The sequence below is a fragment of the Alosa pseudoharengus genome, unplaced genomic scaffold (genome assembly GCF_046254945.1).
Source record: "Alosa pseudoharengus isolate Yale_2024_CS ecotype anadromous, Long Island Sound unplaced genomic scaffold, YU_APseudo_1.1 YU_APseudo_1.1_scf_22, whole genome shotgun sequence".
NCBI classification, from domain to species: domain Eukaryota; kingdom Metazoa; phylum Chordata; class Actinopteri; order Clupeiformes; family Clupeidae; genus Alosa; species Alosa pseudoharengus.
In genome coordinates this window covers 13316152-13343671 of record NW_027468680.1, presented here as the reverse complement: position 1 = coordinate 13343671, position 27520 = coordinate 13316152, and the positions used below count along the sequence as shown (strand labels likewise).

At 45.1% G+C, this 27520-nt stretch overlaps 1 protein-coding gene across 1 annotated transcript in view; it reads left to right on the top strand.

Moving 5' to 3' along the window:
• The window catches only part of npas3 (neuronal PAS domain protein 3), a 266023-nt gene that overhangs the window by 230140 nt on the left and 8363 nt on the right, over positions 1-27520 (top strand). The window contains exons 7-9 of the mRNA XM_076299897.1: positions 17320-17438; positions 21474-21667; positions 22594-22700. Of these exons, the coding sequence (XP_076156012.1) occupies positions 17320-17438; positions 21474-21667; positions 22594-22700 (420 nt within the window). The remainder of the gene's footprint in view (positions 1-17319; positions 17439-21473; positions 21668-22593; positions 22701-27520) is intronic.

Genomic DNA, 27520 nt, shown 5'->3' with positions numbered 1-27520 from the left:
TGAACACTGCTCCCTCTGAGACCTGGCCTTGTGCTCTCTATCTCTCTCACTCTCTCTCTTTCTCTCCCTCTCTCTCAACTATGCAGGCCCTGCACACACACTCTTACACACACACACACACCCCAACATATCGTAAAAACACATCAACACATGACACACAATCCACATTGACATACACACACATCAGCACATAACAGACATCCCTCACACACAACCTACACTGACATAGATACACACACACACACACACACACACACACACACACACACACACACACACACACACACACACCCCACAACACACATGGAGTGACATACTCATGCATGAACAAACCACACACACACACACACACACACACACACACTTCACCTGCTTGTAAGTCATTCCTGTTCATAAGAAAGATGGAAAGGAGGAGATAGAGAGGATATAAGGAGAGAGGGAGAGTTGGAAAGGAGAGGGAAAAGAAAGCAGAGCGGATAATGAGGAATGGACAGTAAGGCGGAGTGAGAGAGAGAGAGAAAGAAAGAGTGAACGATGAAAAGAGCGATCCAAAGAAGTACCAGCTGCTAAAACAAACCATGAAAGCTAGTGTCAGGAGGCTATGTGTGGGGTAACCATTCTCATTTAATGCCTCCACATTTGATGTGGTGCGCTCCGCCTTTTGTTTTCCCGAACCCAAAGCTATTGTGTTCTCTTTGGCGGCAGTCCAGAAGGTTTTTTGGATGCTTTGTGGGCGCCAGCATCTGTCACATTGTGTGATGGCGACGGTGTCTCATGTTTGATACCGTGTAACTGTACTGTGGAAATGCCACTACATCAAGTTTAGATGCTGCAAAGTGACACGAGGGAGGGGTGATAATGGTAGCACACACACACACACACACACACACACACACACACACACACACACACACACACACACACACACTCCTGTCCTCCCCCAGTTTTGTGTTTTTCTGTGCAGTCCTCTGTTTATTCGGACTCACGTCTCTCCTCTGATTAAGAATGCAAATCCAAGCTTTTTGTCCATCTGCCTTGCCGTCAGGAGAAGGGTGTATTCAATTAAATAAACATCAGTCGCTGCTGTGATGTCCCGTCCCCCCTCCATACACACACACACACACACACACACACACACTCCCTCTCCCTCTCTCGTTTCATCTGCTGACGCCGCCTCTACGGCGAATCAGCCAAGGCAGCCGGCCACATCTCCAGCGCCGGAAATGTAAACGTTAATGAGAAGGTTTAATGCGGTTGTGTCACTCTCTCTCTCTCTCTCTGTGTGTGTGTGTGGCTACATACTTTTTTCTCTCTCTCTCTCTGAGGAAAAGGGAAAATATTTGTGATTCAATATTATTTATGATATGAAACATGACTCGGACAAATATTTTGGGATTTGGTGCATGGTTTTCTCTGCCTCCTCCTCTCCTCCTCCTCCTCTCCTCTCCAAGTCCCAGTGCTGTCCCTCCCCAGATGGCAGGCAGGATTTGCTCGTCTCCTCGTGTCCTGTTCCAGGGCCAGGCTTGTGTGCAGCAGCACCAGTGCTTCTCCGAGATATTCTGGTTGCTGTGCAGGAGAGTCCCTCAGGATCAAGGGGAGCAAATTGAAGTCATACCAGAGTGCAGACCTGTAAACCGTCTGCTGGTTGGAGGAGAAAGGGGGAAGAAGATAGCAGCCAGCGTTTGTTTTAGGCTTTGTGTACATTTCGTTTTCTCCTCAAAGTGCAATAAAATAGCATCAGTGGATTATCGTGATTATTCTGAATGTCACATTTCAGAATAGATTAGAATTGGTCTAATGACTCGGATTACCATACAGGAACAGATTATGTTGAAACTGGCCATATAATAGTACCATGCAGTGAGTATCAATAGACATCACGAGTTTCATCTGTACTTGTCTGTGGTACTAGACTGTACTTGATTGTGGTCAAACAGAGCTGACGAATCCTGTGGTCATTGCTCATTGATTTTAATAAGTTAGTGCAGGTAAAAATTCTCTGAGCCTGTTTTGGTTCTGGCTGGATGGACCAGGGAGAGAGAGAGAGAGAGAGAGAGAGGGTGTGTGGTGGAAAAAAGCAGTCATAACTTACTGTGCAATTACTGAAGTAGGTACGGCTCCATCTGACCCATTCTCCATCATGAAATCAGAGAGGGGGTGTGGACAGAGCCGCCATAAATAAAAGAGCCGCTCCTCGTCCCCGTTAAGACAAATGTTTTTAATCATCTGATGTGTTCATTTATCCACCGGCCCCAACTTTAAGCCCTTAAATGAAGCCTGCGGCGCGACCATAACCTCACGTGGAAACGTCCATCAATCCTCTTCTCGTTCCACACACTCTGGAGGAAAGATTGGCTCCGCTGAAGTGCTGTAGTGGTTGTCCCTTTGAACGTAGGACAGGAACGTTCACACTTCTGCAGACGAGAGAATGTGAGGATAGAAACGGAAGCAATTCTATTTTGTTCTGTTTTGTTTTATTTTGGTTTTTAGAATATTTCCTTAGATCTCATTCAGGTAATTTCGGTGCAATGAAATACATGTTTACAACTCAGTTTATTTTAAAGTAAGTAAACACATAGATATTAATGTACTGTTGTAGATTGTAAGATGAACACGGAAGCTGCGGTTCCTTCAAGCGCCTCAGGTATGTCTGTATGTGGATATGAACGCCTGTGGAAAGCCAATGGCTGCTCTTGAAGACAACAAGACTTAGTCATCTTGTAGCTATAGGCACAGGCCAAGCCCAGCCAGGCACTCCCTCACTTCTCCCATTAAGAGTGGGAATTAGGAGGAATCCTCAAGCACCAGCGTATTCTCCCCCAACCAAAGAGCGCTCGTCCTAACCCTCCAACTGTTGCGGAGCCGCCAAACATTAAACAGCCCTGCCAGAGGAACAAAGAAGCTAATGACAGCTTAGCTGCTCGAAAAGATTGAAAATTCTGTCACAGGGAAAAAAAACCCACAAGATCACTGGAAGAGGCAGGCATCAGAGCTTTTGAAAGACAAAGGCCGGATCAAGCGGTCTCCAGGCTATTAGAAGCCAGTTTTATTTAAGCTTATTTGGCTGATAAGGTTGTCAGAAAAGGCTTTTTATCAGCCTAGTGTAGCAGGCATTAGGCATTACTACAGTGTTCCCATGCCTGGGGATTGGCGCGGGAGCTTTTGTGGGAAAGTCTTTTGATTCACGCTGAAAGGAGGAGAAGAAGGGAAAATGGCCACTTGTTTCCACACAGAGAAAGACCCAGCCCCTGTGTTGTTGAGTGAATGTGGCTGCTGGCACTGGTTAAGTGGCTGAGGAAGACTTGGGGACCGCCTGGCTTTGTGCACACAATTTTGGGTTAGGTTCCATTTCAAGTATTTTCTCTCTTTTTTTTCTTTGCTTTTGAGTAATTAGGCTGGTACATATTGATATTTAATGTGGATTCTTTGATATTAAGGAGCTGTTAGACCTACCTGTAAATGCAAAATAGCCAATTGAAGACGACTGTGAATAACAACATGTAGAAATATTGTCAAATTATGCCAAAATAACAACAACAAAAAACAGACCTGTGGTGAACAAAATGTTACAGTAGGGTTAAGCAGTTAGTCATACTGCCCATATTCACTGATTAAAAACATGTGTGATTTCTGATATATGTATGTTTGTGTGCATACTGTAATCTTTTGACTGTCATTGGGGGATAGCAAATTGGATTGTAGATTAAAGTTTGCAATTAAACTTCTGAAGGCTTAAGATGCAATAAGTGTGTATCAAATGGTCTAATGCAGCACAGTAAAGACATGCCTGAAGTCCTCACACAACAAGCATAATGAGAGAGAAAGGAGCAGATTGTCCACAAGCAGCAGATTGTCACAACCTCCCTGTCAAGACCGACCCACTCTAACAGGGAGGCTACACCGGGCACGTATCTGAAGTGTTCCATTCACATAGCGTCTGCTGCAACAATTAGCTGCCACTGTAATCAGTGGAACTGGCTACAACAGACGTGATAGTGGCGCGTACATTCCAAAAAATTAGACCAGTCCTCTAAAACTATTTTTTACGCTCCGCAAACAGATCACTTCAGCTGCGGACCTGGTGTAGCCCAGATGTGGCCCAGGTGTAAGCGCTAACATATGTGACAAAGTTGGAATTCCTCCTGGCCCACAGCCCTGACATGGTCATGCCCAGACTGTCAGGACCGCTCCCTGACCTAAGCCTGTCCTCATCCTTTCTCCCTCTGTCATCCATGGCTCTGTTCATTGTGGGAAATAAATGCTTTTAAATGTGTTTATTTGCAGCTTTTGTGTGGCCCTCTCAACCACCCTCTCTCTCTCTTTTTTTTTCTTTCTCTCAGAAGCAAAACGCTTTTATGGCAACCAAATTTTCACGTCCATATAGAGTGGTTGCAACCATATAGATTTCTTCCAACCCCCACCAGCACTGCCACCACCAACCTACCCACCCCTCTCTTTTCGGCTGTTTGTTGTTTAACTAGCTTTTATAATGCCAGCCAGATAAGAGCAAACAGCAAACAGGTCTCCTCCCCAATAAACCAGGAAATTATCACCCCCGCTCTTCCTCGTGACACAATTTGTCAAACTCGCTGATAGGAAACAAATTCTATTCATAAGGCTCCCCTCCCCTTGGCACCAGTGTGATTCGGTAGCAATTCAATTATAGTTTTGCGAGATAGTGAGCCCAGAGAGAGAGAATCCAGGGGCTGACAAGAAATATGACAGGACAGTTACAGAGTGTTTATGCAATTAAACTTTCACTGACAATACCTGCCGAATGATGAATGCTCCGGTGGAGGTGTGTGTGTGCACAAGCCGCGCCCCACAAGAATTGCACATTTTTCATTATTTTACAGCTGCTCTGATCGCCCAGGGATGGCTGGGAGAGAGAAAGAGAGAGATTGAGAGAGAGAGAGGGATGCAAAAGAGGAGTTTTTTGAGCTGAGAAGGGTGAGCTAGGTTGGCAAGACAGAAGTGGAGTGTGTGTACAGGAGAGAATAAAAGATTGAAGGAGATGCAGTGGGAGAGATAACAGAGGAAAAGAGAGTGAAGAGAGAGAGAGAGATAATAAAGAGGAGGTGTTTAGACTGGGAGGGTCAGGGAGAGGTGGAGAGTGAGGATGAGAATTTAACTGATCTAATTTGACTGATGTAGGCACTGACCCATACAAAGTCATTGCAGATTTCTCAGATCAAGGATTCGATTTGTCCCTAAACATTTTTGCAAAACGACTTTTGATTTGGCACAGGAGGCAGCCATTAATTTATTTTTCATGAAACCAAAATCAGAGACTTGTCTCAGAAAGCAGGTAGTTCCTATAGTATTCATTGTATGTACATTGTGTTTTATATGTATGTATATGTGCTTGAAAAGGAAATTATGAATGCACAATTAACTTTATTTCTAAAACAGATTATCACAAAAAATATTAAATTGTGTAGTTAAGATTTATTTGCTGTCAGCAAACCAATCTATAGCATTTCTGATACCTTTTCATAACTTGAATACACTGCATATACATATTTTTTTTTTAAAGATATTTTTCTAAATTTTATAAATGGATGAAAATATTAATAATTGTAATCATTTACAAAACAGTTTCAAACATTAACAGTTTTTTAATTGCTTGGCTAAAGAAGCAAACATAAAAATAAAAGACAACCTGGTACATACTGTAAAGCCCCAGAAACTCTTACTTATGAAAGCCATCTTTTCCATAAGTCAACTGTTATTTTTGGCTATATTCTGAAACCCTACGCTGTATTTATTTCTGAGAATCTTTGTATTTTGATATGCCCTTATCACTCCCAGCCCATCGGCACAGGACGTTCAGATCTCAGTGCGCTGCTGCCGAGTGGATTTGATTTCAAAGACTCCCTCTCTGTCCTTCTATCTAATTGAATCAGATGAGTGTGTTTTTATCCATCTGAAAGAGCGGCACTATCTCCTCCCGGCGTCAGCATTTATAACCACATGACAGCGCTCACACCTTACCGGCTACAAAGTGATGGCTCGCTTTTTTTTTGTTACAGTTAAATATATGTTGAGCACACTCAACACACACAAGAGGCATTCCTGTCTGTTCCTGTTGCGCACAAGATCAAACCGTTTAAACAAAGTAGTAGTAGTAACATGCCTGGGGCCATGAAAGTTTCCATACACACATACATTTTGTATGTGAGAGAAGTATTGGCAGCATTTTTACAATTATATGCAACATAGGGTGTCCAACTTAGGCATGATGAAAACATAACAGCAGTCTCTATCTGTACGCTAAGGCAACTTCTTTGACTTCTAAGATTATTAGGTTAACCTGTCAAATGCACCACACCTCTCTTAAAGCCCTTTCATGTAGCGGCGCATTTGGTGTTTACCTTTTCGACACGCTTCAAAGTAAAGCTCGTGAAGTGGATTTAACAGGCCCAACTTGTTTTGACCTTGTGTACAGGCTACACCCCCCCCCCCCCACACACACACACACACACACACACACACATCCCTCCTTTTTTTAATACTCGCCGCACAGCGGTCCTTTATTGTTGGTCATCATCCATGCTCTGTGCCTGTTATTAGTGTACTGAGCCATGTCAAAACTCCACCGAGGATTCCACGCACGCGTTTTCCACCCAAAGATCAAAACGAAGGTGAGGTGTTCTTTTTAATTAATCATTTGTCCTTCAAGCGCCAAAGTTTTCCTTTTTCTTTCTTTCTCTCCCTCTCTCTCTCTCTCTCACACACTCTCATGCTCTCTCTCTTTCTTTCTCTCTTTCTGCGGTGTATGTTCTTGGCAGATAATTAGGGCCCACAGTTCATCTAATTCCACTTGAGAGTCGGTTGTAGCCACCTGCTTCTTTTGTATGGGTAATCTTTGTCTTGTAAGAGTGGGTCCCTGAAGAGTTATTTGGTCTCGTGAAGAATGAGAAAATGTGTCTTTTTTCCCCCCACCCCTCCCCATAGTCTACCAGCACCTTCTAAACTGGTAATGGTATGCAAGTGGCACACACACTTAGATGTACACACAAACACACTCACACACACACATTAACGCACACACACTCACACACCAACACTCACACACACACACTCCACACTCGGAACTCGAAAGTACACATGCGCGCAAACACACACACACACACACACACACACACACACACACACACACAAACACACAAACACACTTGGCGCATTGATAGGGAGGTGTTGATTTTTAGGTGTATATGGATCTGAAAGTAATCCTATTAATTCAAAGTGAATAACAAAGAGTAGCAGGCCTTTTCCCATGTCGTTCCATTTATTCAACCTGCTAGTGTTTTGTTCTTCCATCATAATTATTTCCAAGTCAGATCCACGCTGATTTCCTGGAGGAGTTGCGTACCTCAGCCCAAGTTAAAGAACAGAGGCGGAGGGGATAATTCACACTATTCCTCTGGGGTGCTAGGCTCTGTTTTTCCAAGGACATTTTTATTACAAAGCTGATGGAATTTGCATATTAATTCATTTCTTTCAATTTTTAAGATTAAATGTTGTCAACATGTATCAGTGCACGGCTTTGACAGACCTGATGAAATGGGTCAGTCAAGCTTGAACATTACGCAGGCGAGTCGCCATCTGCAGCCCTCCTGCCCCAGAGCACAGAGAACTGCCTTTCTCTCTCTCTCTCTCTCTCTCTCTGTTCTCTCTTTTTTCTATCTCTCTCCTCCTCTCTCTCTATTACTCTTTCTCTCTGTCTGTCTCACTTTGTATTTCTCATCCTTTCATTCTTTCTCTCATTCTTTTTTCTCTCTCTCCTTCTGTCTCTCTCTTCATCTGTCTCTCTCATGATATTTCATTCCTTCTCTCTTTTATTCTCTCTCTCTCTAACTCTAAGTCTCTCTCTCACTCACTTTTTCTTTTTTTTTCCATTCTGTTTTTCTTTCTGTTTATTTTGTATATTTATGGTTTCTCCCTCTTGGTATTTTTGTTGTGTCCCTCTCTCATTAATTCTCAGTTTGTTGGTCGGCTTTCTCTCATTCTCTTTCTTTCACTCTTTATGATTGGTGTCTTTAATGCTGTTGCACTGTCTGTTTTCAATTTGGTTATCTTTCTCTCGCTCGTATGTTTTCCTCCTTGCCCACTCTCTTGTTCTCGTTCTCTCAGATGTATTTTCAGTCTTTCCCCCATTCTCTCTCTCTCTCTTCCTCTCTCTTTCTCCCGCTTTCTCTCTCCCTCTCTCCTCCTCTCTCTCTTTCTCTCTCGTCTGTTCTCTCTTCTCTGTGGCTCTCTCTCTCTCAGACTTGCAGCTTGATTAAAGAGGAACACTTTGACTGGAGCAGGCTGGGGCTGGGGCTGAGGCTGGGGCTGGTGCTGGTGGGCTGGTTTTGACTGAATTGATATGCCAGATTTCATCAGGCTGTCGTAAGGGCTCTCCTCCAAATTAGAATGCCATTAAGAGCCCCTCTGATTCATAAAGTGCGTTTTCATGTTGCACAGCGTTTCGTCTTTAAGTGGGATGACCTCACAACCTTGTGGCTTTCTTTCACCCTCTTCACTTTTTGTGTGTGTGTCTGCATATGTGTGTGCATGTGTGTGTGTCTGCATGTCTGCATATGTGTGTGCGTGTCTGCATATGCGTGTGCCTGTGTGTGTGTGTGTGTGTGTCTGCATGTGTGTAATGTGTATGTGTGTGTATGTGGGTGTGTGTGTGAGTGTGTGTGTGTGTGTCTGGATGTGTGTGTGCATTTGCGTGCGCTCATTGATTTTTATGTTTAAGATTTTTAAATAGACATTATTATTTTGCGCCAGACATAATAGGGGAACGCTGTTACTTTCTAAACCTCAGCTGCTACTGTCTCCATTGGGGGGATCAATAGACAGGGTCCTTCTGGGCAGAGCCCTCGTCCTCTTATTGTCATTTTGATTTAGTCGTGGACGGAACGCCCGATATGTAATATCTATAGCCATTTCTGGAGCTCAGCTTTGATTAGCCCTGACCCAGAGAATCAGGGACCTGACATCCGGCGATGGCGTCGATGCGGAAAATCAGCCAGGACAAACGGGATTGAGATGTATGAAGCAAAGGGACCTACCTAAGGACAAGGACAGGAGTGGAGAGGAGAGGACAGGAGAGGAGAGAAGAGAGGAAAAGGAGAGGAGAGAAGAGAGGAAGGGGCAAGAAAGGAGAGGAGAGAAGCGGTGTGTATGCACAGGAGGTGGAAACGAGAAAAACAGGAAAGCGAAAGGAGGAGCAGATATGGCTTCTCCTCTGTGTTTTAGAACAAAAGATAAGAGGAGCAGAGAGGAGAGGAGATGTAGATAATAAATGATCAGAGGAGGAGGAGGAGGAGAAATGAGGAGAGGAGTAGAGAGGAGTGAGAAGGAGGGCTGTGGAGGAGAGGAGGAGCAGAGATGAGAGGAGAGGAGGAGGAGCAGAGAGGAGAGGGGAGGAGGAGGAGCAGAGAGGAGAGGGGAGGAGGAGGAGCAGAGATGAGAGGAGAGGAGGAGGAGCAGAGAGGAGGAGGAGGAGGAGGAGGAGCAGCGATGAGAGGAGAGGAGGAGGAGCAGAGAGGAGAGGGGAGGAGGAGGAGCAGAGAGGAGAGGAGGAGGAGGAGGAGCAGCGATGGCGCCTCCGTTGTGTTTACCTGCGGTGATCACGGTGCCGTGACAGCAGCTCCCCTCATGGGGCCTCCGCTCATTACTTGTGACTAGAGTCGCCCCTCGACAAGCAATATTACTGTTTCATCCTGTACACCTGTTCATCCCGCTCTCCCTCATCCAGCCTGACGCACACACACACACACACACACACACACACACACACACACACACACACACACACACACACACATATACGCGCGCACGCACACACACAAACACACTCACACACACACACACACATACGCATACGCACACACACGTACGCACACGTACGCACACACACACACACACACACACATACACACAAACACACACACACACACTCACGCACACACATTCATGCACACACATACGCTCACACACACACACACATACGCACAAAAAACGTACACACGCACGTACACACACACACACACACACATATACACACAAACAGACATGCACACAGACTTTGGAAACCATTTAACTTGCCCCTGTACCACATAACTGGCAGGCTGAGAGAAAAATCCGGAAACCTTGACGGAACACGCTCATCCAATATGCTTCCTTTTTGGTCGAAATTTCACGGTCTCTGCAAGCCCATGATGAAGAAAGCCAGGGCAGGTTTGTGGGAAGAAAAGAAAACACAAACATACACACACACAGGCACACACACACACACACACACACACACATTCACACTCTGCAGTATGGTTACCATGTATGAGGATTTTGTTGAAGAACCCAAGACAGCACAGAAAATGACCAATGGCAGGAAAGAGAGAGCGCAGTCCCAAAACTAGAGCAACTGCATTTAAATGCGTTTTCATGTTGCTGTGCTAGAACACAGCCCTAAGCTCTGAGCGCTTTATCATGTGTTGACTGCAGCGCTGGGTGGCTGGGTGTCCCTTCAGCTGGAACAGGAGGCCAGTCTGTCCCCATTACTGATAAGAACTGACCGGCTTGTCGCAGCTGAACTCCCCTCCCCCATTGCCCACCCCCAACCCACACACAAACACACACACACACATACACACACACACACACACACACACACACACACACACACACACACATTTCCATGGTGATAATGCATCACTCGCAGTGGCCACTGCCTCAATCCCCCACCCCCCAAACACACACACACCTTCAGAGGGTGGTGGGCGGTGGAGACCTAACTCACCTGAGGCTAGACCGTTATCTCATTCCTCCCCTCGATCCACATCAGCGCCCTCAGCAGACCCACCTGAGGGGCCTTAAAGGAGCCACTGGATGACCACCGCCAGACACACACACACACACACACACACACACACACACATCAACACACACAGCGACTGTCCTTCTATCTTACAGCGTAGGCCAAAGGGCCATGGAGAGTCCAGACGTAAACAGCAATCATGTCTTCATGTATAAATGGATGCTTATGTACACACTTGTATACTTGTATACTTACAGTATGTGTGCACTAAATGCTCATACTACACACAGACAGATACATTTGTGTGGCTGCTTCAGTGGGCAGAAAGCACGGACCCACAGTCCAGTCCTCCAGCCCTATCAGACGTCACGTCAGTCACTGCACCTGGCTGCTGGCCGTGTCCAGATCTGGCCGATCTCACATTCGTATCACACAGCATTAGCAGCAGTCTGAAAAGAAAAAAAAAAACGTGGAGGGAAAGAGGCCATATCAGATTAGATGGGGTCAGATCTATGAGATATTCATCGGCTCGTTTTGGACTCCTCCCATCCCCACGCCGGGCTTCGCTGTGGCAGATAAGACAGAAATTCCATTTGCTGCTCCTCTCTTGTCAATAATACTGTCAGTTTTCTCCGCGCGCCAGAACACAGCCTCGGGCTGGCACACTGACAGTGGGGGTGGGTCTGAGCTTAACCTGCCCAAAAGAGGAACAAACTGCACTGAGTGCGCCCGTCTCGATTCCTCCACGATAAAGCCTAGCTGGCTGGTCAAAACGGTTTCCTCCCATACGCCATCATGAGGTGGCGTAGAATAGATGTGTTTAGGTCTCGAGGATATTACTACAGTAGTACTACTCTCTGTGTTCTACCCAACCCAACATCACGTTTTGAAATGAACAGTTTCACAGTCGGATGTTTCAAGTGAGTGTGACCTGATGTTTTAATGATGTACTTAAAATAGGCCTATCACATGACACACAGAGTTAAAAAGAGCACATCTCTATTTAAGAGAAATACTCATCAATTAGAGCTGTTTTACAAATCATGTGCTAACTCCAACTTCATCAACCCCCCCCCCCTCCTCCCTTTTTCCCCATCTAAGGGTGAAATGCTCATTTTCCCATCGTGTGTTTTTGCGGCCCTTAATTGATATCTTCTGTTTATGGTTATTGCCTTCCTGCTATCCCCCCATTTAGCCATAAATGTTCGCCTTCATTTCCGGCTGTAATTACACCTTGACACGCTGATTGCTGACTCAGGCTGTGATCTCTGCCGAGGAGACGCGTCACCTCGCTGATGTTTACCTTTTGCTTTCGTTGGAGGAATTTGCCGCTGTCACATAGGCTTTTTACTCAGAATGGAGGACCTGCCATTTGCAGGAATGTGCTTTAATCACATGTAAGTGGTTTGTGGGGGGGGTGGATTTGTTTTTTGGTTAAGCCCTTTCATAGATCTCTTCCTGTTTAATGATGCGATCATAATTGTGCATCTTCACTTTTTTATTTGTTTGTTTGGTTGTGGTGACAGTATTTTGAGAGCAAGTTCTTTTCTGCTTGTAATTACAGGTCCATGTAACCTTGTCAGTTGTCAGTTGACAGTTTTACCGAAATGTTTGGCCAGTTCTAAAAACATTTTGAGGTGCAAGACTAGTGTGACCTACCTGATGTTCCTTATGATGTGCATAAGTGTTGATTTAGCTGTAACATACGTCAGTGCAGTGGATGTTATGGTATGTTATGATGATGTCATTACAATTTTTTACAAGTAGCAAATGTGCCGATATATTTTATGAAACATGTCAAATAGCAATTGTATGTAGCATACCACAGTGACTATACTGATGATAACAACATCACTCTATTTAATTAATCAGTATGGTTGTCTAATCTGACCTCTTCTTCCACAGAAAGGTTGACCAATCAGTGATGAGGTGTTATAGTTTCTCTAAACACATTGCAGCATTTCTAAGTGTCAACATACTATTCAGAATAGGTTCCAAGTGATAGCTTCTATATAGGGGACTAGAAAGTACCATGCACACACACACACACACACACACACACACACACACACACACACATACACACACACTCATCAAAGCAAGTTGAAAAATGACCTCCATATAGCATGCAGTAACTCCATATGAGGCTAGCCAGCAGTGCCTTCCAATTAGTGTGGCGGCCCCTCACCATATACATCATTACTAATGTAGAGAAGGAGGCCTCCATCCATCAGCAGGGCCAGACGGGAAGCCCTCTGGTCTGAGATGGCATACAGGCAAGTGTGTGTGTGTGTGTGTGTGTGTGTGTGTGTGTGTGTGTGTGTGTGTGTGTGTGTGTGTGTGTGTGTGTGTGTGTGTGTGTGTGTATGTATGTGTATGTATGTAGTATGAGTATGGTGCCTTATAGTGTTTGTATGAAGGTTAGTGAGAAAGTGTGTGTGTTTGTGTGTGAGTGGGAGAGAGAGAGAGAGATAGATAAATAGAGAGAGAGAGAGAGGGAAAGAGACTCTGTGTGTGTGTATGTGTCTGTGTATCCATGTGCCACTGTATGCACACATGAGCTGTAGCTCACCTCACTGCATCCTGATTTATGCATGCACTAAATGCTCAACCTCCTGAATTGGTGCTAATATTTCTATAAATGTAAATTGAGGAATATCAGGCAGAGCTGGCATGCTTCCATGGGACCTATAAGTCATTCAACAGGACCAGAGGTTGTGCGTTGGCACTCTATATTGGGCACGCTGTGCCATGTAGTGCAAGAAGCAATGCAGTGGTCTAGGGGGGTAAAGTGAAAAGACCAATAGCTGTGCCAGGCTTAGTTATTGATGGTCAACACTCATCAACCCTTAGAGTAATACTTTTAAAATCTCATCGCTTACTCCCCCTCCGACAGACGCCTTTCCAGAGGCTTCATCAGGAAAATTAATTCCAGTGCCCACTCCGAAACCATAAATAAATGGCCATGCGCAAATTATTTTCCTCTTTAAAAAAAAGGGAAAAAGTAATCTGAAATATTGCGATTTTTATGTGAAAACCTGACTCAGAGGTTAGTTCAGGGAGATAGTAGGTTGTTAGCCTTAAAGGGAAACATCTGCTAGTTTGTGATGTGGATAAGACCACATTCTAAAAGGTCACTGATTTACAAGTTTGATTGTAAATATGTTTATGGCATCTCTGTGATCTGGCTACATTCATAAGCACTTTACAGTGCTCTCTGAGGAGAGCAAACGCACATCTAGTATTACCATCCGCTGTAAAGACTGAAATGCATTATACATGCTAACAGAATTTATTGCATATTTTTAAAAGGAGAATTCCCTTATGGCTGTAATGTTCTCGGTAACTGATCAGCCCAATTAGTGGATTTGCTACTTAGAGATGTTAATCATTACACTTACATGCACACACATACACACACACACACACACACACACACACACACACACACACACACACACACACACACACACACACTCCCACACTCACGCAAATACACATGCATACACAAACACATACTCTCAATACACACCCACACACATGTAGAGGTCATTTGCTCTCTTGCATGGCAATACATAGATTGCATTGGTTGTAGGTGTCTGAATGTAAGCCTTTACACCAAGGGGGTTTCCCTGTAGATTTAGTAAAGGCTCTCATTACAGACAATAAAGGCAATCCAAAAAGATATTTTAGCTGTTGGTTTCTGTAACATTAACATCTACTTTGGCCCAGCATGTACAGTAGCTTAAGGATGTCCTCATCCTTAAAGGAATCATCCTTTTATAGTGTCCTCCCTCCACAAGTCATTTGGTCATTCTTTCATTCAACACAAGTGTGAGGATAGCTCCTCTGTGAGTTCATTGCAGCTGCAGTGTCGTCCAATCACAATTGAAGGCTCTGCTTGACATGCTCTCCTATTGGCCACAGATACTCAGTCTCCTGCCCTGTGGTCCACTATGGTGTTATAAGTCAATATAGAGGTCTACAATGTCCTTGTTATATTATACCGTTAATTACAGGGTTTAACACTAATTATCAGTGAGGGCCGCATTTGGGTACTTACATTTGCCCTATGCCTTATTCCAACCCTAAACCCAGCTCTTGTACAAATTAGTCTCAATGTGACATATTTCAAATGTTCTCAGTTTTATACGCTTGTGCGGTTACAGTGTATCAATGGAACTGTGAAGTGTGACCAAGCATTTTAATTGTCACACCTTACTTAATACACAGTAATAACAGCAAGACCTTAGAATAGTGGTTACCATTCATTGATCATAACGTTATGTTGAAGTATTTCTTTCTTTGACTTGGCAAGTCGCGTTTTCGTCATTTTTCTTCCCCAGAAAGCATAGATGCATGCTTGCCCGTGGTAGCATTTTAGCACTTCCCCAGAAAGCATAGATGCATGCTTGCCCGTGGTAGCATTTTAGCACTTCCCCAGAAAGCATAGATGCATGCTTGCCCGTGGTAGCATTTTAGCACTTCCCCAGAAAGCATAGATGCCAGCGCGCCTGTGGTAGCCCGTTGACTCCGGCGTTGCCAAAACCCAAACATCGGCCCAACCCAGTCCCAAACCCATCATCACCAGCCGAGCTCTGCTGCGTCCCCCCTCTTAGAACCCGGCGGCCCGTTTGCCCCCTAATGAAAAAGCCCTCGCTTCAGAGGGCACCTCTGATCTCGCGCGCTAGTCCAACACAAGCCAGCGTCTGACTGACAGTTCCGATCTGAAGCATTTAAGTGTACGTTTTGATCTCGCAGCCTTTGATTAAAACTAATGAGCTCATTTAATTCAAAATGGGAATCTCTGATAAGAGAAATAAGGTTGATGTGATTGGATTAGAGAGGCGAATTAAACTCTCCAAGCCCAAGTTTGCGCTTATACAGTGTGTTAAAAAGCTGTTGGCGTATTTCTGCTGTGCTGGATGATGAGAAAAATTTTCGGCGTAATTCATATTTAATCAGAAGAAATGAAATGACTAAATATAACATGCCTCTCTGCTTCTCCCTAGAGTGATAAAGGGCTAGTTAGATTTTAAATGACATTTAATTCATGTCCTCTTCAAAAAAAAAAGAGAGAATGAGAGTGAAAAGGCGAGGGAAGAGACAGAGGGATGAAAGAGAGAGAGAGAGACAGATGCGCACACACCCCTCCCTCTGATCGCTTTGTCTCTTGCTTTCTTCTTCTTCTTCTTCTTCTTCTTCTTCTGTCCTTCTACCTCTTATTCTCAACACTCTCTGTTCATGGCTGTCTTTGTGGCGTCTTCGGACTTCTCCTCCAAAGCGCTTCTCCAAAGTCACTGTAGCCTTGTCATATGCAGAGCAGCAGAAAACTGGATTTTCCAGGTGTCCCGTTTGGTAATCCCATTTCACTTTAATCTCCCGCTTCTGTCCACACCTCCAGAACTCACACACACGCGCGCACCTATGCACACACACGCACACATACACACACACACACACACACACACACGGACACAAGATGCACACCAAAACACATTAACATCCACATTCACTCATGCACACACACACACTCATACACAATTTTCTCCTCAGTATTTTTCCTACAGTGTCGCTGAGAGAGGCATCTGCCAGTAAGAGGATAGTTCAGGGGTCAGGGGGCGAAGGGCATGAGCCACTCTGCTGTGTGCATTCAATCAAACCTCAATCTGTCAGGCAAATGGCTCCACTCGTGAGTGACACTCAAATCCTTGGGTTCCAATTCACAAAAAGCCCACTACAGTTTCAAATGCAATCAGTTTTTCATCGTTATTTTTATTCTTGGGTAGTTGTGCCTGTTTATGTTAATATGAACTGTTAGAAAGCATGGTACAGCAAGCTTGGTTGTGACTTTGAAGAACTTTTACAACACAGTGATGCTGTGCATATTCCTAAACCCTTGAGATTATGAGAGGCCCACGTCCCCTCCCCTTACATAGAGAGTTAACTCTTAATCCAGAGTCAAACAGCAGGGGGAAGGCGAGAGGCGGCTGTTTGTTGACAACTTAGGAACAGGGTTTATATCAAAGATTCTAGAACAGAGCTCTGTTCTAGAATCTTTGGTTTGTATCAATCCAGAGGGCCGCGTGGGGGGAAACTGAGAGAAAGTGTGCATGCTACTTTTTAAAAGGTATTGAACTTCCCATCAAAGAGTTTGAGGCAATTATCGCATTAGACGAAGCATACATTGTTTGTTATTAGCGGTGATAATTAAAACCTTGTCAAACATTTATTGGCATTGTGTTTCTGCACTGAGTTGTGCTTTTCCATTAGGCAGCTAGCCACAGATGATAGAAACTCAATGAGAAGTTATTACAGCGCATCTCTGCAGCCTTCTCTTTTAATATCCCCCCACCTCTCCTGGGCTTTTTTGCACACCAATGCATTGGACAGGTAATGTAAAGTAATTGGATTTGTGTGTGTGTGTGTGTGTGTGTGTGTGTGTGTGTGTGTGTGTGTGTGTGTGTGTGTGTGTGTGTGTGTCTGTCTTTTCCCCCCCTCTGCAGTAGAGTCTACCAGTCCGAGTCTGTTGGCCCCTGATAACACCCTAGAACGTTCTTTCTTCATCCGAATGAAGTCCACCCTGACCAAGAGAGGCGTCCACATCAAGTCATCGGGCTATAAGGTAGGCTATGGCCAGAGAGTTCACAATGTTATCAAGACACTGGACGTCCTATTCCTCAGACATACATTCCAGGGAATGAGTGAAGGAATCAATCTAGGACTTCTAGTTGTCCACTTTAACTTATATTTAAATTCTTTATTTGGATAAACCCAGGCACTGAATGAATGGCCCTCTACCACAATAGAAATGCAGCCCTTGCACTTTGGCTTCCTTGCCATCAAGACTAAATTGGAGAGAGTGATTTGTGTTGGATTCTCCATGTGTGTTCAGATTTGCAGTGCTAAGTGGCAGTAACCATCCAGAAGCTGCGCTTAGACAGTGCACACATACTGTACCTTTAAGAAGTCTTTTATCATTATGAGACTCTGAATACCTTAACAGCCCCCCCTTCTAGACTCAGTGGTGTAGGTGATAGTCTAAGCGTGGTGATGGCGCATGAGAGAGGAGGAGAGCGAGAGGAGTTGGATCAGGCCAGATTACATCTGGCGGTGGAGAGCAGGACCAATCTGGTGCGTCCTGCTGTTTCTCCATCTCCTGCTCCATCTCCAGGCCGACCGTACGGGGCATTCCCGGCATCGCGCGGGCTTTACCCCATAAGACAGGCTCCTCTCTGCTGCTCCTGCTGGGAAAGCGCTCTCTGAGAGCTACTTCAAGGGAAGACGTGGTGTAACTGGTGGTGAAACTTTGGAGCATTTAATACTGTTCATAATACACAACCATGCTTAAAATAGCCCTATCTAACTTTATATCACTGTCTAAACATACTCATGTGAGATTATTTTAACAAGAACAAAAACACTGCATTTTGCCACCAAATATTCACCTTTTGCCATATTGTGTGATTTTGCAGCGAATGAACAACCATATGAGATGTTGTATATGTTGGGCATATTATGAATACAGCATTAATGTTAAGTTACAGGTTTATATCACTTATTAGAAGGCATAGCTTATATGAATAGCTTATACATGCAGTCACATATATATTTTATTGTAGTGTTTTTATTAGATCATTGATGGAGAATTGAATCACTGAGATTTGACAAACAGCTGCAGAATAAACCTGTCATCGCAGGTGTTTGCCATTGGTGCTCTTCGGCGAGGCACAGATAACACGAGCCTTCCTCCCTCCCTCCGAGAAAAAGAGCAGCCAAATGTCTTCCATCTTAGCTCCCTCCTCCTCCTCCTTCTCCTCCTTCTCTCTCTCATTCCCTCTCTCTCTCTCTCTCTTCATCTCTCCTCCTCTCCATCTCTCTCTCCACCGCTCCATCTGATCTGTCCACCTGGTCACATGTTTGATGGAAATTCCCATGAAGTGGAGGGATTGGCGACCGTGGCGCATAAATATTCACGCATGCATGCACGCATACATTACCGGCCAGACAAGGACACCTCTTATTACATTTACTTTAAATTAAGTCAACACTTGTGTTGTTACATAATACAGAGGGATATCAATTTTGCATGTCTCCGTGGCGGCGGTGGCGGCCGCCGAGCGGAGCGTGCCATGCCGCGTTCGCCCAGGCGCTCAGCGCCGTCCGCCAGACGATGGCGTCGGGCGTCTCGCATCATGCCTGCTTATCCCCGTCCCTCTCCAGCGTGGAGGTCACTTCAAAGTGAATTCCTGGTCGAGGCTTAAGCCCGTCTTTTTTAAAAAAAGATCTCCATCTTCTTCCCCTCCCTCCTCCTCTCCTCCTCTCCCCTCCTCACCTCAATCCCCCTCTCCGCCCCTCCCCTCCCGACTCCGCTCTCTCTCCTCGCCTCGTCCGATGCACTCATGTAAAGGTTCTCCGTCATTATTTGTGCTGTATCACATTTCAAAAGCACTCCAGAGAATCCCCCCGGCGAATAGATGAATCTGATTTCTTATGTATACCTCCTCTATATTCACTGGTGGAGACAGGCGGGGAGGCAGGGCAAGAGGGGAAGAGAGACAGAGAGAGAGAGAGAGAGAGAGAGAGAGGGAAGAGGGAGATGGGGGGCATTGTGTGCTGAACCATGAATTATAAAAATTGATCCCTTTGTTATGTTGGCCGGTATTAAATTGAGATATGCTATTCGTCTGGCTCGCAGAGCAGCCGTTGAGAAACTCTGGCCGTGTCAGTTTGCATTTGGCTGCTTGAGCATATTTAATGTTTTTGCCGGGGCTTATGATGTTCTTGCCAAGAGCACTCCTGCAGCAATTCACGGCCAGCACGGGGCTTTGTGGCAATTTCTTCAGAAGTTGTATTTTTCAAACTAACTTTTGATGCCCCCCAGCTTTGTGCTTCTGAAAAGATCATTTCCATTTTGTATGTTTTTAATACATTTGAATGTTTATTTATTTAAGTCATGGGTCCTTTATGCCCATTCGAGGGAGCTCGCCCGTTCTCCATTTTGCACGGGCTTGTGTTCTCTGGAGTGTTGCAGTATTTACCGAGAACAGTGGGGGGGAAAGAAAGGGTGGTCGTTGTTTTAATTTTTCATCAAGCAATTAGGGATCTTCTTTTCATTCTTTATTATACTCTGATGTCTTATTGAAATGTGCTAGTGGTCTGTCAAGTGCGTGTGGACGTGCTGTTCATTTATGTGTGTGTGTAAGAGAGAGAAAGAGAGAGAGAGAGAGAGACAGCCCATAGCTGTTCCCAGGTCTGTTATTGCCTGAAACATTCTCTCCCAGTTCATGTTACATTTAGCTGTGTCTACAGCCAGTTTGCATCACTGTGTTTTGAAAGACTTTCCCGGCATTCTCCTCTTGAAAAAGGTATACCACATCATTAGGTGAACTTTAAAAGCTCTTACGTTCTTGTTTTTAATTTCACTTAGCTTAATGTTTAATTCACTCACGAAGCTCAAAGATACAGTCTCCACCTTTTGCTGAGAGCATCTAATTTAAAGCATCAGAACATGTCAAAAAATCATACACAGGTCTTATCTATTTTCTAAGGCATGTCCTTATATGATTCTCCCTACTTGAATTGTACAAATAGTGCACCTCCTTTGTTGAATTCATTTGGAACACATCATTGGTTTTGGCCACAGATTTGTCTGCATGCTGCCCATGAATAAATCTTTCAAAACCTCAACTGACTAACATAAACTTCAAACAATCTCTACACTTTACTCTGCACACTACAATTTTGTGTGACTTTATCTTTTTTTTTTTGGTCGTATTTTCTAAGTGAGGAAAACATAGTTGTTCGATCTTCAAGCTCCCTTTTGCCTCTCCCTTGTCAGCTCGATGTTTCAAGGTGTCTGCATGATGTTGGTACTCAAATGCCTCGCAAAGGCACCTTGTGTAGGAATTGGGGGAGAAACCTTCCCGCCTCTGCACACGCATTAGTCGGGCGGTTTGGGGTTGCCCGGGCCCAGCGGAGAGGGCACAGGCATTAGAGATCCCCAGTGGCCAGGATACATGGTTGTCTAGAGCCCCTGTCTTCACCAATGATGCTAATAGCATCTGAGCAGTTTCTGAGGTGAAGCTATGAAAAGGCTGGTGTCAAAAGTGTGTGTGTGTGTGTGTGTGTGAGTGAGAGAGAGAGTGAGTGTGTGTGTGTGGGGGGGGGGGGAGGGGGCTACAAAACAATTCCTGCTGGCTTCTCCCTGGCCTGATTAAAATGGATGGATCTGAAAGTACAGTGTGCCCTGCCTATCTAGTCAATTCCTCCTCTGGGCAATACTGAAGCTACAAAGACTTTAAAGCTTTTTGCAAAAACTTTAAAGCGAGAAATAGGTTATTAGTTTCCTTTGCTCTTTTTTTTCATCTCTGTCATTGCAGAAAGAGAGGAAGTGGGAGGAAACACATACACACATATACTATCCTCGCTTTATTGCCTTGATATATAGTGCTTGAGTTATATTTAGATGTGCATTAAAAATTAATCACGGTCGACTTAATGAATTGCCCTTCAGCAATGTGACTATAGTGATTTGCGATACATTTGTGTGTTCACAGTCCACCACTTCTCTTATTTCCTTTCCTAAATTTTCCCTCTCTTTCTCTCTCTTTCTCTCTCACTCACTCGCTCTCTCCCTCCTCCTCATCATTCTTCCCAGGTCATTCACGTCACAGGCAGACTGAGGATAAGAATGGCACTGACCCACAGTCGATCGGTGCCCAATCAGATCATGGGCATGGTGGTGGTTGCACATGCCTTGCCCCCTCCCACCATCAATGAAGTGCGCATAGACTGCCAGATGTTTGTGACGCGGGTCAATATGGACCTCAACATCATATACTGTGAAAACAGGTGAGGCACTGTCCTTTTTTGTTTGTTTTGTGTTTTGTAAAAGCTACTGTTTTAAAGGAGTTTTAAATCATCAAATCCTGTTCCAAGTCCACCAAGTCCAGGCCTGATGTAAGGATAGATGATCCAGGATTGACTGACTCCTTTTGCATGAAATTTAGATGAATGTCTGAACTGTAGTTTAACATTCTCATGAGTGGGACAAGTAAAGGGGTTCACTCGAGCACACAGCCTTCCACTAAAAAAGCTGTTTTTATATAATCCTACAGCTGAGCCACGATCATATTAGTCATGTTTCCACCAAGAAACTGCAGTAGATTTAATAAACTGATGGATATTTTGTCAGCTCTGCCTTTCAGGGCATTAAAAATGTAGTCTTTTTAAAGTAGTAAAACTGCACAAAATCTTACCAATTCAGGTTGAAGCATTTATTTTAAAAAAAGTTTTATAATTTGTCTTAATCAATATGACTACTTGTGCTCTACATCAAAGCAATGATTTCCTGTGGGTAAACATGCCATTTTTATATAGAGATGGAACAGGGTCTGCACAGTATTCTATACTTGGAACCTTAGTATTGGATGTCTCCAAACGTGTATCATAGCAGAAAGCCTGAATATTATATAAGACATTGTACTGTATGAACAAAGTAGACTAGTCTGTGAGAATATTCTGAAGTAATAGACCGTTTAGACCTTAACAGTCAGGCCATGGTAAGCTGGCTGAGAGTTCAGCAGATCCATTAGCCCACACTGTCTCTGCATCTGAGTGGGTTATCAGGGCTTTCGTCAGTTTCACACCTCCAGGTGTCCCCTGAAAAACTCAACGCTCCATTCTCTGTGCTCTCCGAAAGACAATTGAAAGGACTTCACTCTGCGCACACGGCCCCCTGGTGCTGAACATGTCCTCTTTTCCCCTCCCCGTTTCAGAATTAGCGACTACATGGACCTGACGCCAGTGGACATCGTGGGGAAGAGATGCTACCACTTCATCCACGCCGAGGACGTGGAGGGCATTCGGCAGTGCCATCTGGACTGTGAGTAGCCCTGGCCTCACCGCTAACGTGCTAACACATCAGCCACGTCGCTAGGCTGCTGCCGGCACAAACAGTGAGAGAGAGAGAGAGAGAGAAAGAGAGAGGGAAGAAGGGAGGGATGGGTAGAATAATGGTCTACATCACAGAGAGCGAGCGGTCAGATTGTCTATTTCATTTCCTCTCATAAGCGGAATAGTTTGTTAATGTGCTGGTGCTGTTAACGAGCTTCCGAGTAATTATGCCACCGCAAGGAAATTGGCAACACCAAAGGAGTGAGTAAAGGGTAGCAAGCCATCATCTGTTGGACGGCATTATGCTGTCAGTTCCAGCAAGGAAGTAAGACCTCTATCAACACATGTCAAAAAAGTATAATTAAGAACATGTAGAATGAGTCTATTGAGGGGGAGGCTTACCAACGCACTATCGGTGTCTAAGCACCCTTGAGAAGGAATTCCAATGAGAGAAATGGGAGATATTTTTCACTTCAAGGAATGTTATTCTTCTGAAGGATTTGAAGGTCCCAGCATAATCCAATTGCCTCAGTATTGGGACATAATGAGGAAGACAAACCCTCCCTGAACAGGCTGTTAACATGCTCAGCGTTGCACCTAAGCCAGCACTCCTCGGACAAGTATGCCTAAATTTACCCAAGTGGTCCTAGCAGTCATCTCAACTGATTGATTTTGACGGCGATATGATCTCACCGGTGCCGAGTGTTCTTAGCTCGATCTGCTCTCACACTCCACACACACACACACACACACACACACACACACACACACACACACACACACACACACACACACACACACACATGTGCAACACTCTCCAGTCCTTGCCACCTTAGGTTTGAGCCCCTTGCCTGAAAGAGAAATAGATAGACAGATCCAAAGAGAGCAAGAAAGTGAGTGAGACTAAGGGAGTGAGTGAAGGGAGGGGGAGACAGAGAGAGAGAGAGCGAGAGAAAAAGAGAGAGAAAGCAGAAGTGCAGCACAGAGCACAGGCTGCTCTATTACAGTTATTATAATGGGTGTCAGCGTGGCTCTTGAGCGTAATGGTGTGCCAATGTGACAGCTCCGATAATCCCCGCGAATGGCCTCTCCACGAGCGGCCACCGCCGACAAGGGCTCTCGCCGGCCCGCTCCCCGGGACGGCCACCGCGTGTCAAAATAAAAGCCTGGAAGATGAATAACCCCTGAGATGGAGTAGTGGCACTTACGGTTGGGCTGGAGAAAGCCCCACAAGTCGTGTGAAATAACACATTTTAAGAATTTTTGTGTGCTCTTGAGTGGAGCTTTTGCTTCTTTTTTTTTGGTCTTTATTTTTTAAGAGATCGCATCAAATTGGACATTAATCCTGTTTTTTTTTTCTCGCCTCCCTATTGGATTCATCTTGTTCATCTTTATATGAAGTCTTCTCTGAAGCCTCTTTGAACACACATCAGCTGCATCAACAGCAGGAGGTTCACATTGATGTGAACTGTGATGCTGTGTGAACACTATTTCTGTATCTTAAATAATTTGCTAAGTGTGCTCTGACAGCCAGTCTCCCCCATACACACACACACACACACACCCTCTCTCTCCTGCTCTCTCCTTCTCTGTCTGTCTTTCACTCTCCCTCACTCTCCCTCCCGCTTCCTGTTTCTGTTTCTGTTTCATTCACTCTCCTCACACACTCTCTCACACTCTTTCTCTCCTTCTCCCTCTTGTTCATTCCCTCTCTCCCTATATCACTCTCTCTCTCACTCTAACACTATCTCTCTCCTCTCTATCTCTCTCTCTCTCTCTCTCTCTCTCTCTCTCTCTCTCTCTCTGTCTTGACTCTTGACATTGGGCAGGAGAGACAGAAAGGCGAGGACAATGGCATGGGTATCGTTGCGCAGCGCGGCATGGCGCTTACGAGCGCTTCAGTGGGAAAAACACCAAGCCGAGCAGCAGCCTGGCAGCCAGGGCCATTATTTAAGCGCCGGCCGAGCCGAGCCGAGCCGAGCCGAGCCGAGCGATCCGCCCGCCAGCCTCACGGCTCATTCGGCTCTGCCGCCTCTCCGCCGCGTAGAAATTCACCCACTTTATTAGATGTTTGCAAAGAAGAGGACGAGTGTCCTTGGCGCAGCATCGGGGAATTTCGAGCTGTCTGATTAGATATTGGGAGTTCAACTGAATTAGAGCGCAATTACTGTGGCATCGGACTGTCCCTTTTGCCTTAAAAAGCCAGCAGATTGGCTCCATTAGGCCTTGATTTGAAGCCTAGTACAGAGAGGGCCCTCGGTGGATCCCTGGATTGCATTGATAAGAATGGGGAGGGGAGGAGAGAAAGGGAGGGAGAAAGAGAGAGAGAGAGAGAGAGAGAGAGAGAGCTAAGCAAGGCACTCAATATTGCAAATACAGCAGCTACCCCTGGCTGTCTAAGCATCTATTACACCTTACTAATGTTGTAATCAGCTGAAATGACCTGTAATGGGGGACTGTTGAGCCATGTGTTTATGGAGGAAAGGGGACCATTGGTGGGCTATCGATTTAATGTTGGTGCGGTGCAGGTGAAACTTTTTAACCGAGGCTAAAGAAGAGAGGCAAATGAGAAGATAAGTATTATAGCCTCAGCCTCCCATCACCGCTCCCCCCTGCAGAGGAGAGCTGATTCATTCGCTCATTGATTATAGCTGACTGTAAAGCACAGAGGCGTAATCGTCCCTAAAGGGCATTCTGCTCCAATGCACACACTCAGCTAAGCTTCTCCAGGGCTTCATGTGTTGGTGGTGGCAGTGATAGGGCCAACACCAGCTAGCACACTGTATGGTGGTGTATCTCCCTATATGTTGTGTGAACCTATATGTTGTTATTATTATCGAGTAGTCCCTAGCAACCCCAGGAATTTGAGCACCTAGCAACCTCAACAAATAGATAGAAAGTATGTGAACTAGCACTACATTAAAAAACAGTTACCACATTGTGGTAAAAAAAAGTTAAATTCGCTGTAGGTATTAATGATGTCAGAAGTCAGTGACCAGGCTTTGTTGGAAATATAAGCTTTAGATATATTGGAAGTCGGAAGTCAGCTACCCAATTGTGGAAAAAAATGACATTAGCTTTAAATACAGTGAAAGTTGGAGGTTCACTGTCTCTTCACTCAATCTAATAGCGAAAGGCATAAGTGTGTAATAAGGCTGTGTGGCTCCCTGTTAGACCCCTGTGTGAGAGGGGGCCTCCTGGGCTTCCTGACAGACCCTCCGGCGGACGCTCGGCCAGGCCTCCCCAGGACTGATTGCCAATCAAGCGCTGACAATGGCCACCAGGAGCAGGGCACGGGGGGGGCATGGAATCACTTAGACTAAAGGAAATGAGAGAGACGGCTCTGCCACACACCACCCGTCTCTACTGACACCGGACACACACACACACACACACACACACACACACACACACACTCTCTCTCTCTGTCTCTCTCTCTCAAACACATACACACACACACACACACACACACACACACACACACACACACACACACAATCTCTCTCTCTGTCTCTCTCTCTCACACACATACACACACACACACACACACACACACAGACACATACTCTCTCTCTCTCTCTCTCTCTCTCTCTCACACACACACACACACACTCACAGGTCAGAAGGAGAGGAGGTGGACACTAGTTCTCTCCTGGTCCACCCCTCACCTCTATCTGTGACCAGGTGAGCCTCACAGCTCTCTCTCTCTCTCTCTCTCTCTCTCTCTCTCTCTCTCTCTCTCTTTCTCTTACATTAAGCTCTGCTTTTTTTCAAGAGGCTTTAACTGAAGTCGTAGTCCGAACTCTGTTTTTTTCCTATAGAACTGAAACGGCGAGCCAGAATAGCTCTATTGAGGAAACAAATGAGCTGGTGCTGCTGCAGGGCGGCCATGCTCTGCTTCCGCCGCCCCCCCCCCCTCCTCCTCCTCCTCCTCCTCCTCAGCTGATGAAGCATAGCTTTAAGTTGAGGGAGCGCGGGGCGCGTGCCGGGCCCAAGGCCGGGGAGTTTTTATTACCGTGGGGATGAAGTACTGAAAACATTTTATCGCTCCGGATGTCTCTCTCACACCCAGAGCGATAGTTTTCTGGGGGGAGCTTAAATGATGGTGGCACCTCAGTTTTATCCTGTCAGGTGCTGTCTGCACCAAGGACATTTCCCAGTGTGCGGGAGCCCTCTCTGTTGGACACTGGTGTAACTCACTGTAGATGACGCTTACATTTCTGTGAGTCTCTTCCACTGGGAGTGGATGCCTCAGGGACAAAGAGTGATCATCCACCCTCTAGCAGATGAGTTTTATACCATACTGATGTGTATTCATACTACCATATTATTACACAAAATATACATTCATTTATAAATATCTTCAGTAATTAATTTATTCAGTGAGTCCACATCTAAAATGTGCATGTATATTTTCCTGACCTCCGTGTTGTAAAAATCATGTTCCCATACATAATCTATATGCAGTATTTCTGGGTAGGCAAATTAAACAATAGCTTAGGCTGATGTGCAGTTGGTCGGGGGACAGATAGATATGTAATGGTGGGACCTCCTTCCCCCACTCCTCGCTTCATACCATAACGTCTGACAGAAAGGCCACCGCACCCATGTTAACACTATGTCATAATGTTATGTAGTGTGCCGACAACCAACACTGCCAGGCCCTTTGCTAATAGTCCTCAGTGAAGACTCTGTCACTGCAGTGAACCAATCCTAATCACACACTGAATCTCCATATGATCCAACCAGGCTTCTTTCCTATAACTCATGATATCTGCCTCTGCATATCCATATCTCACAAATGTTCTG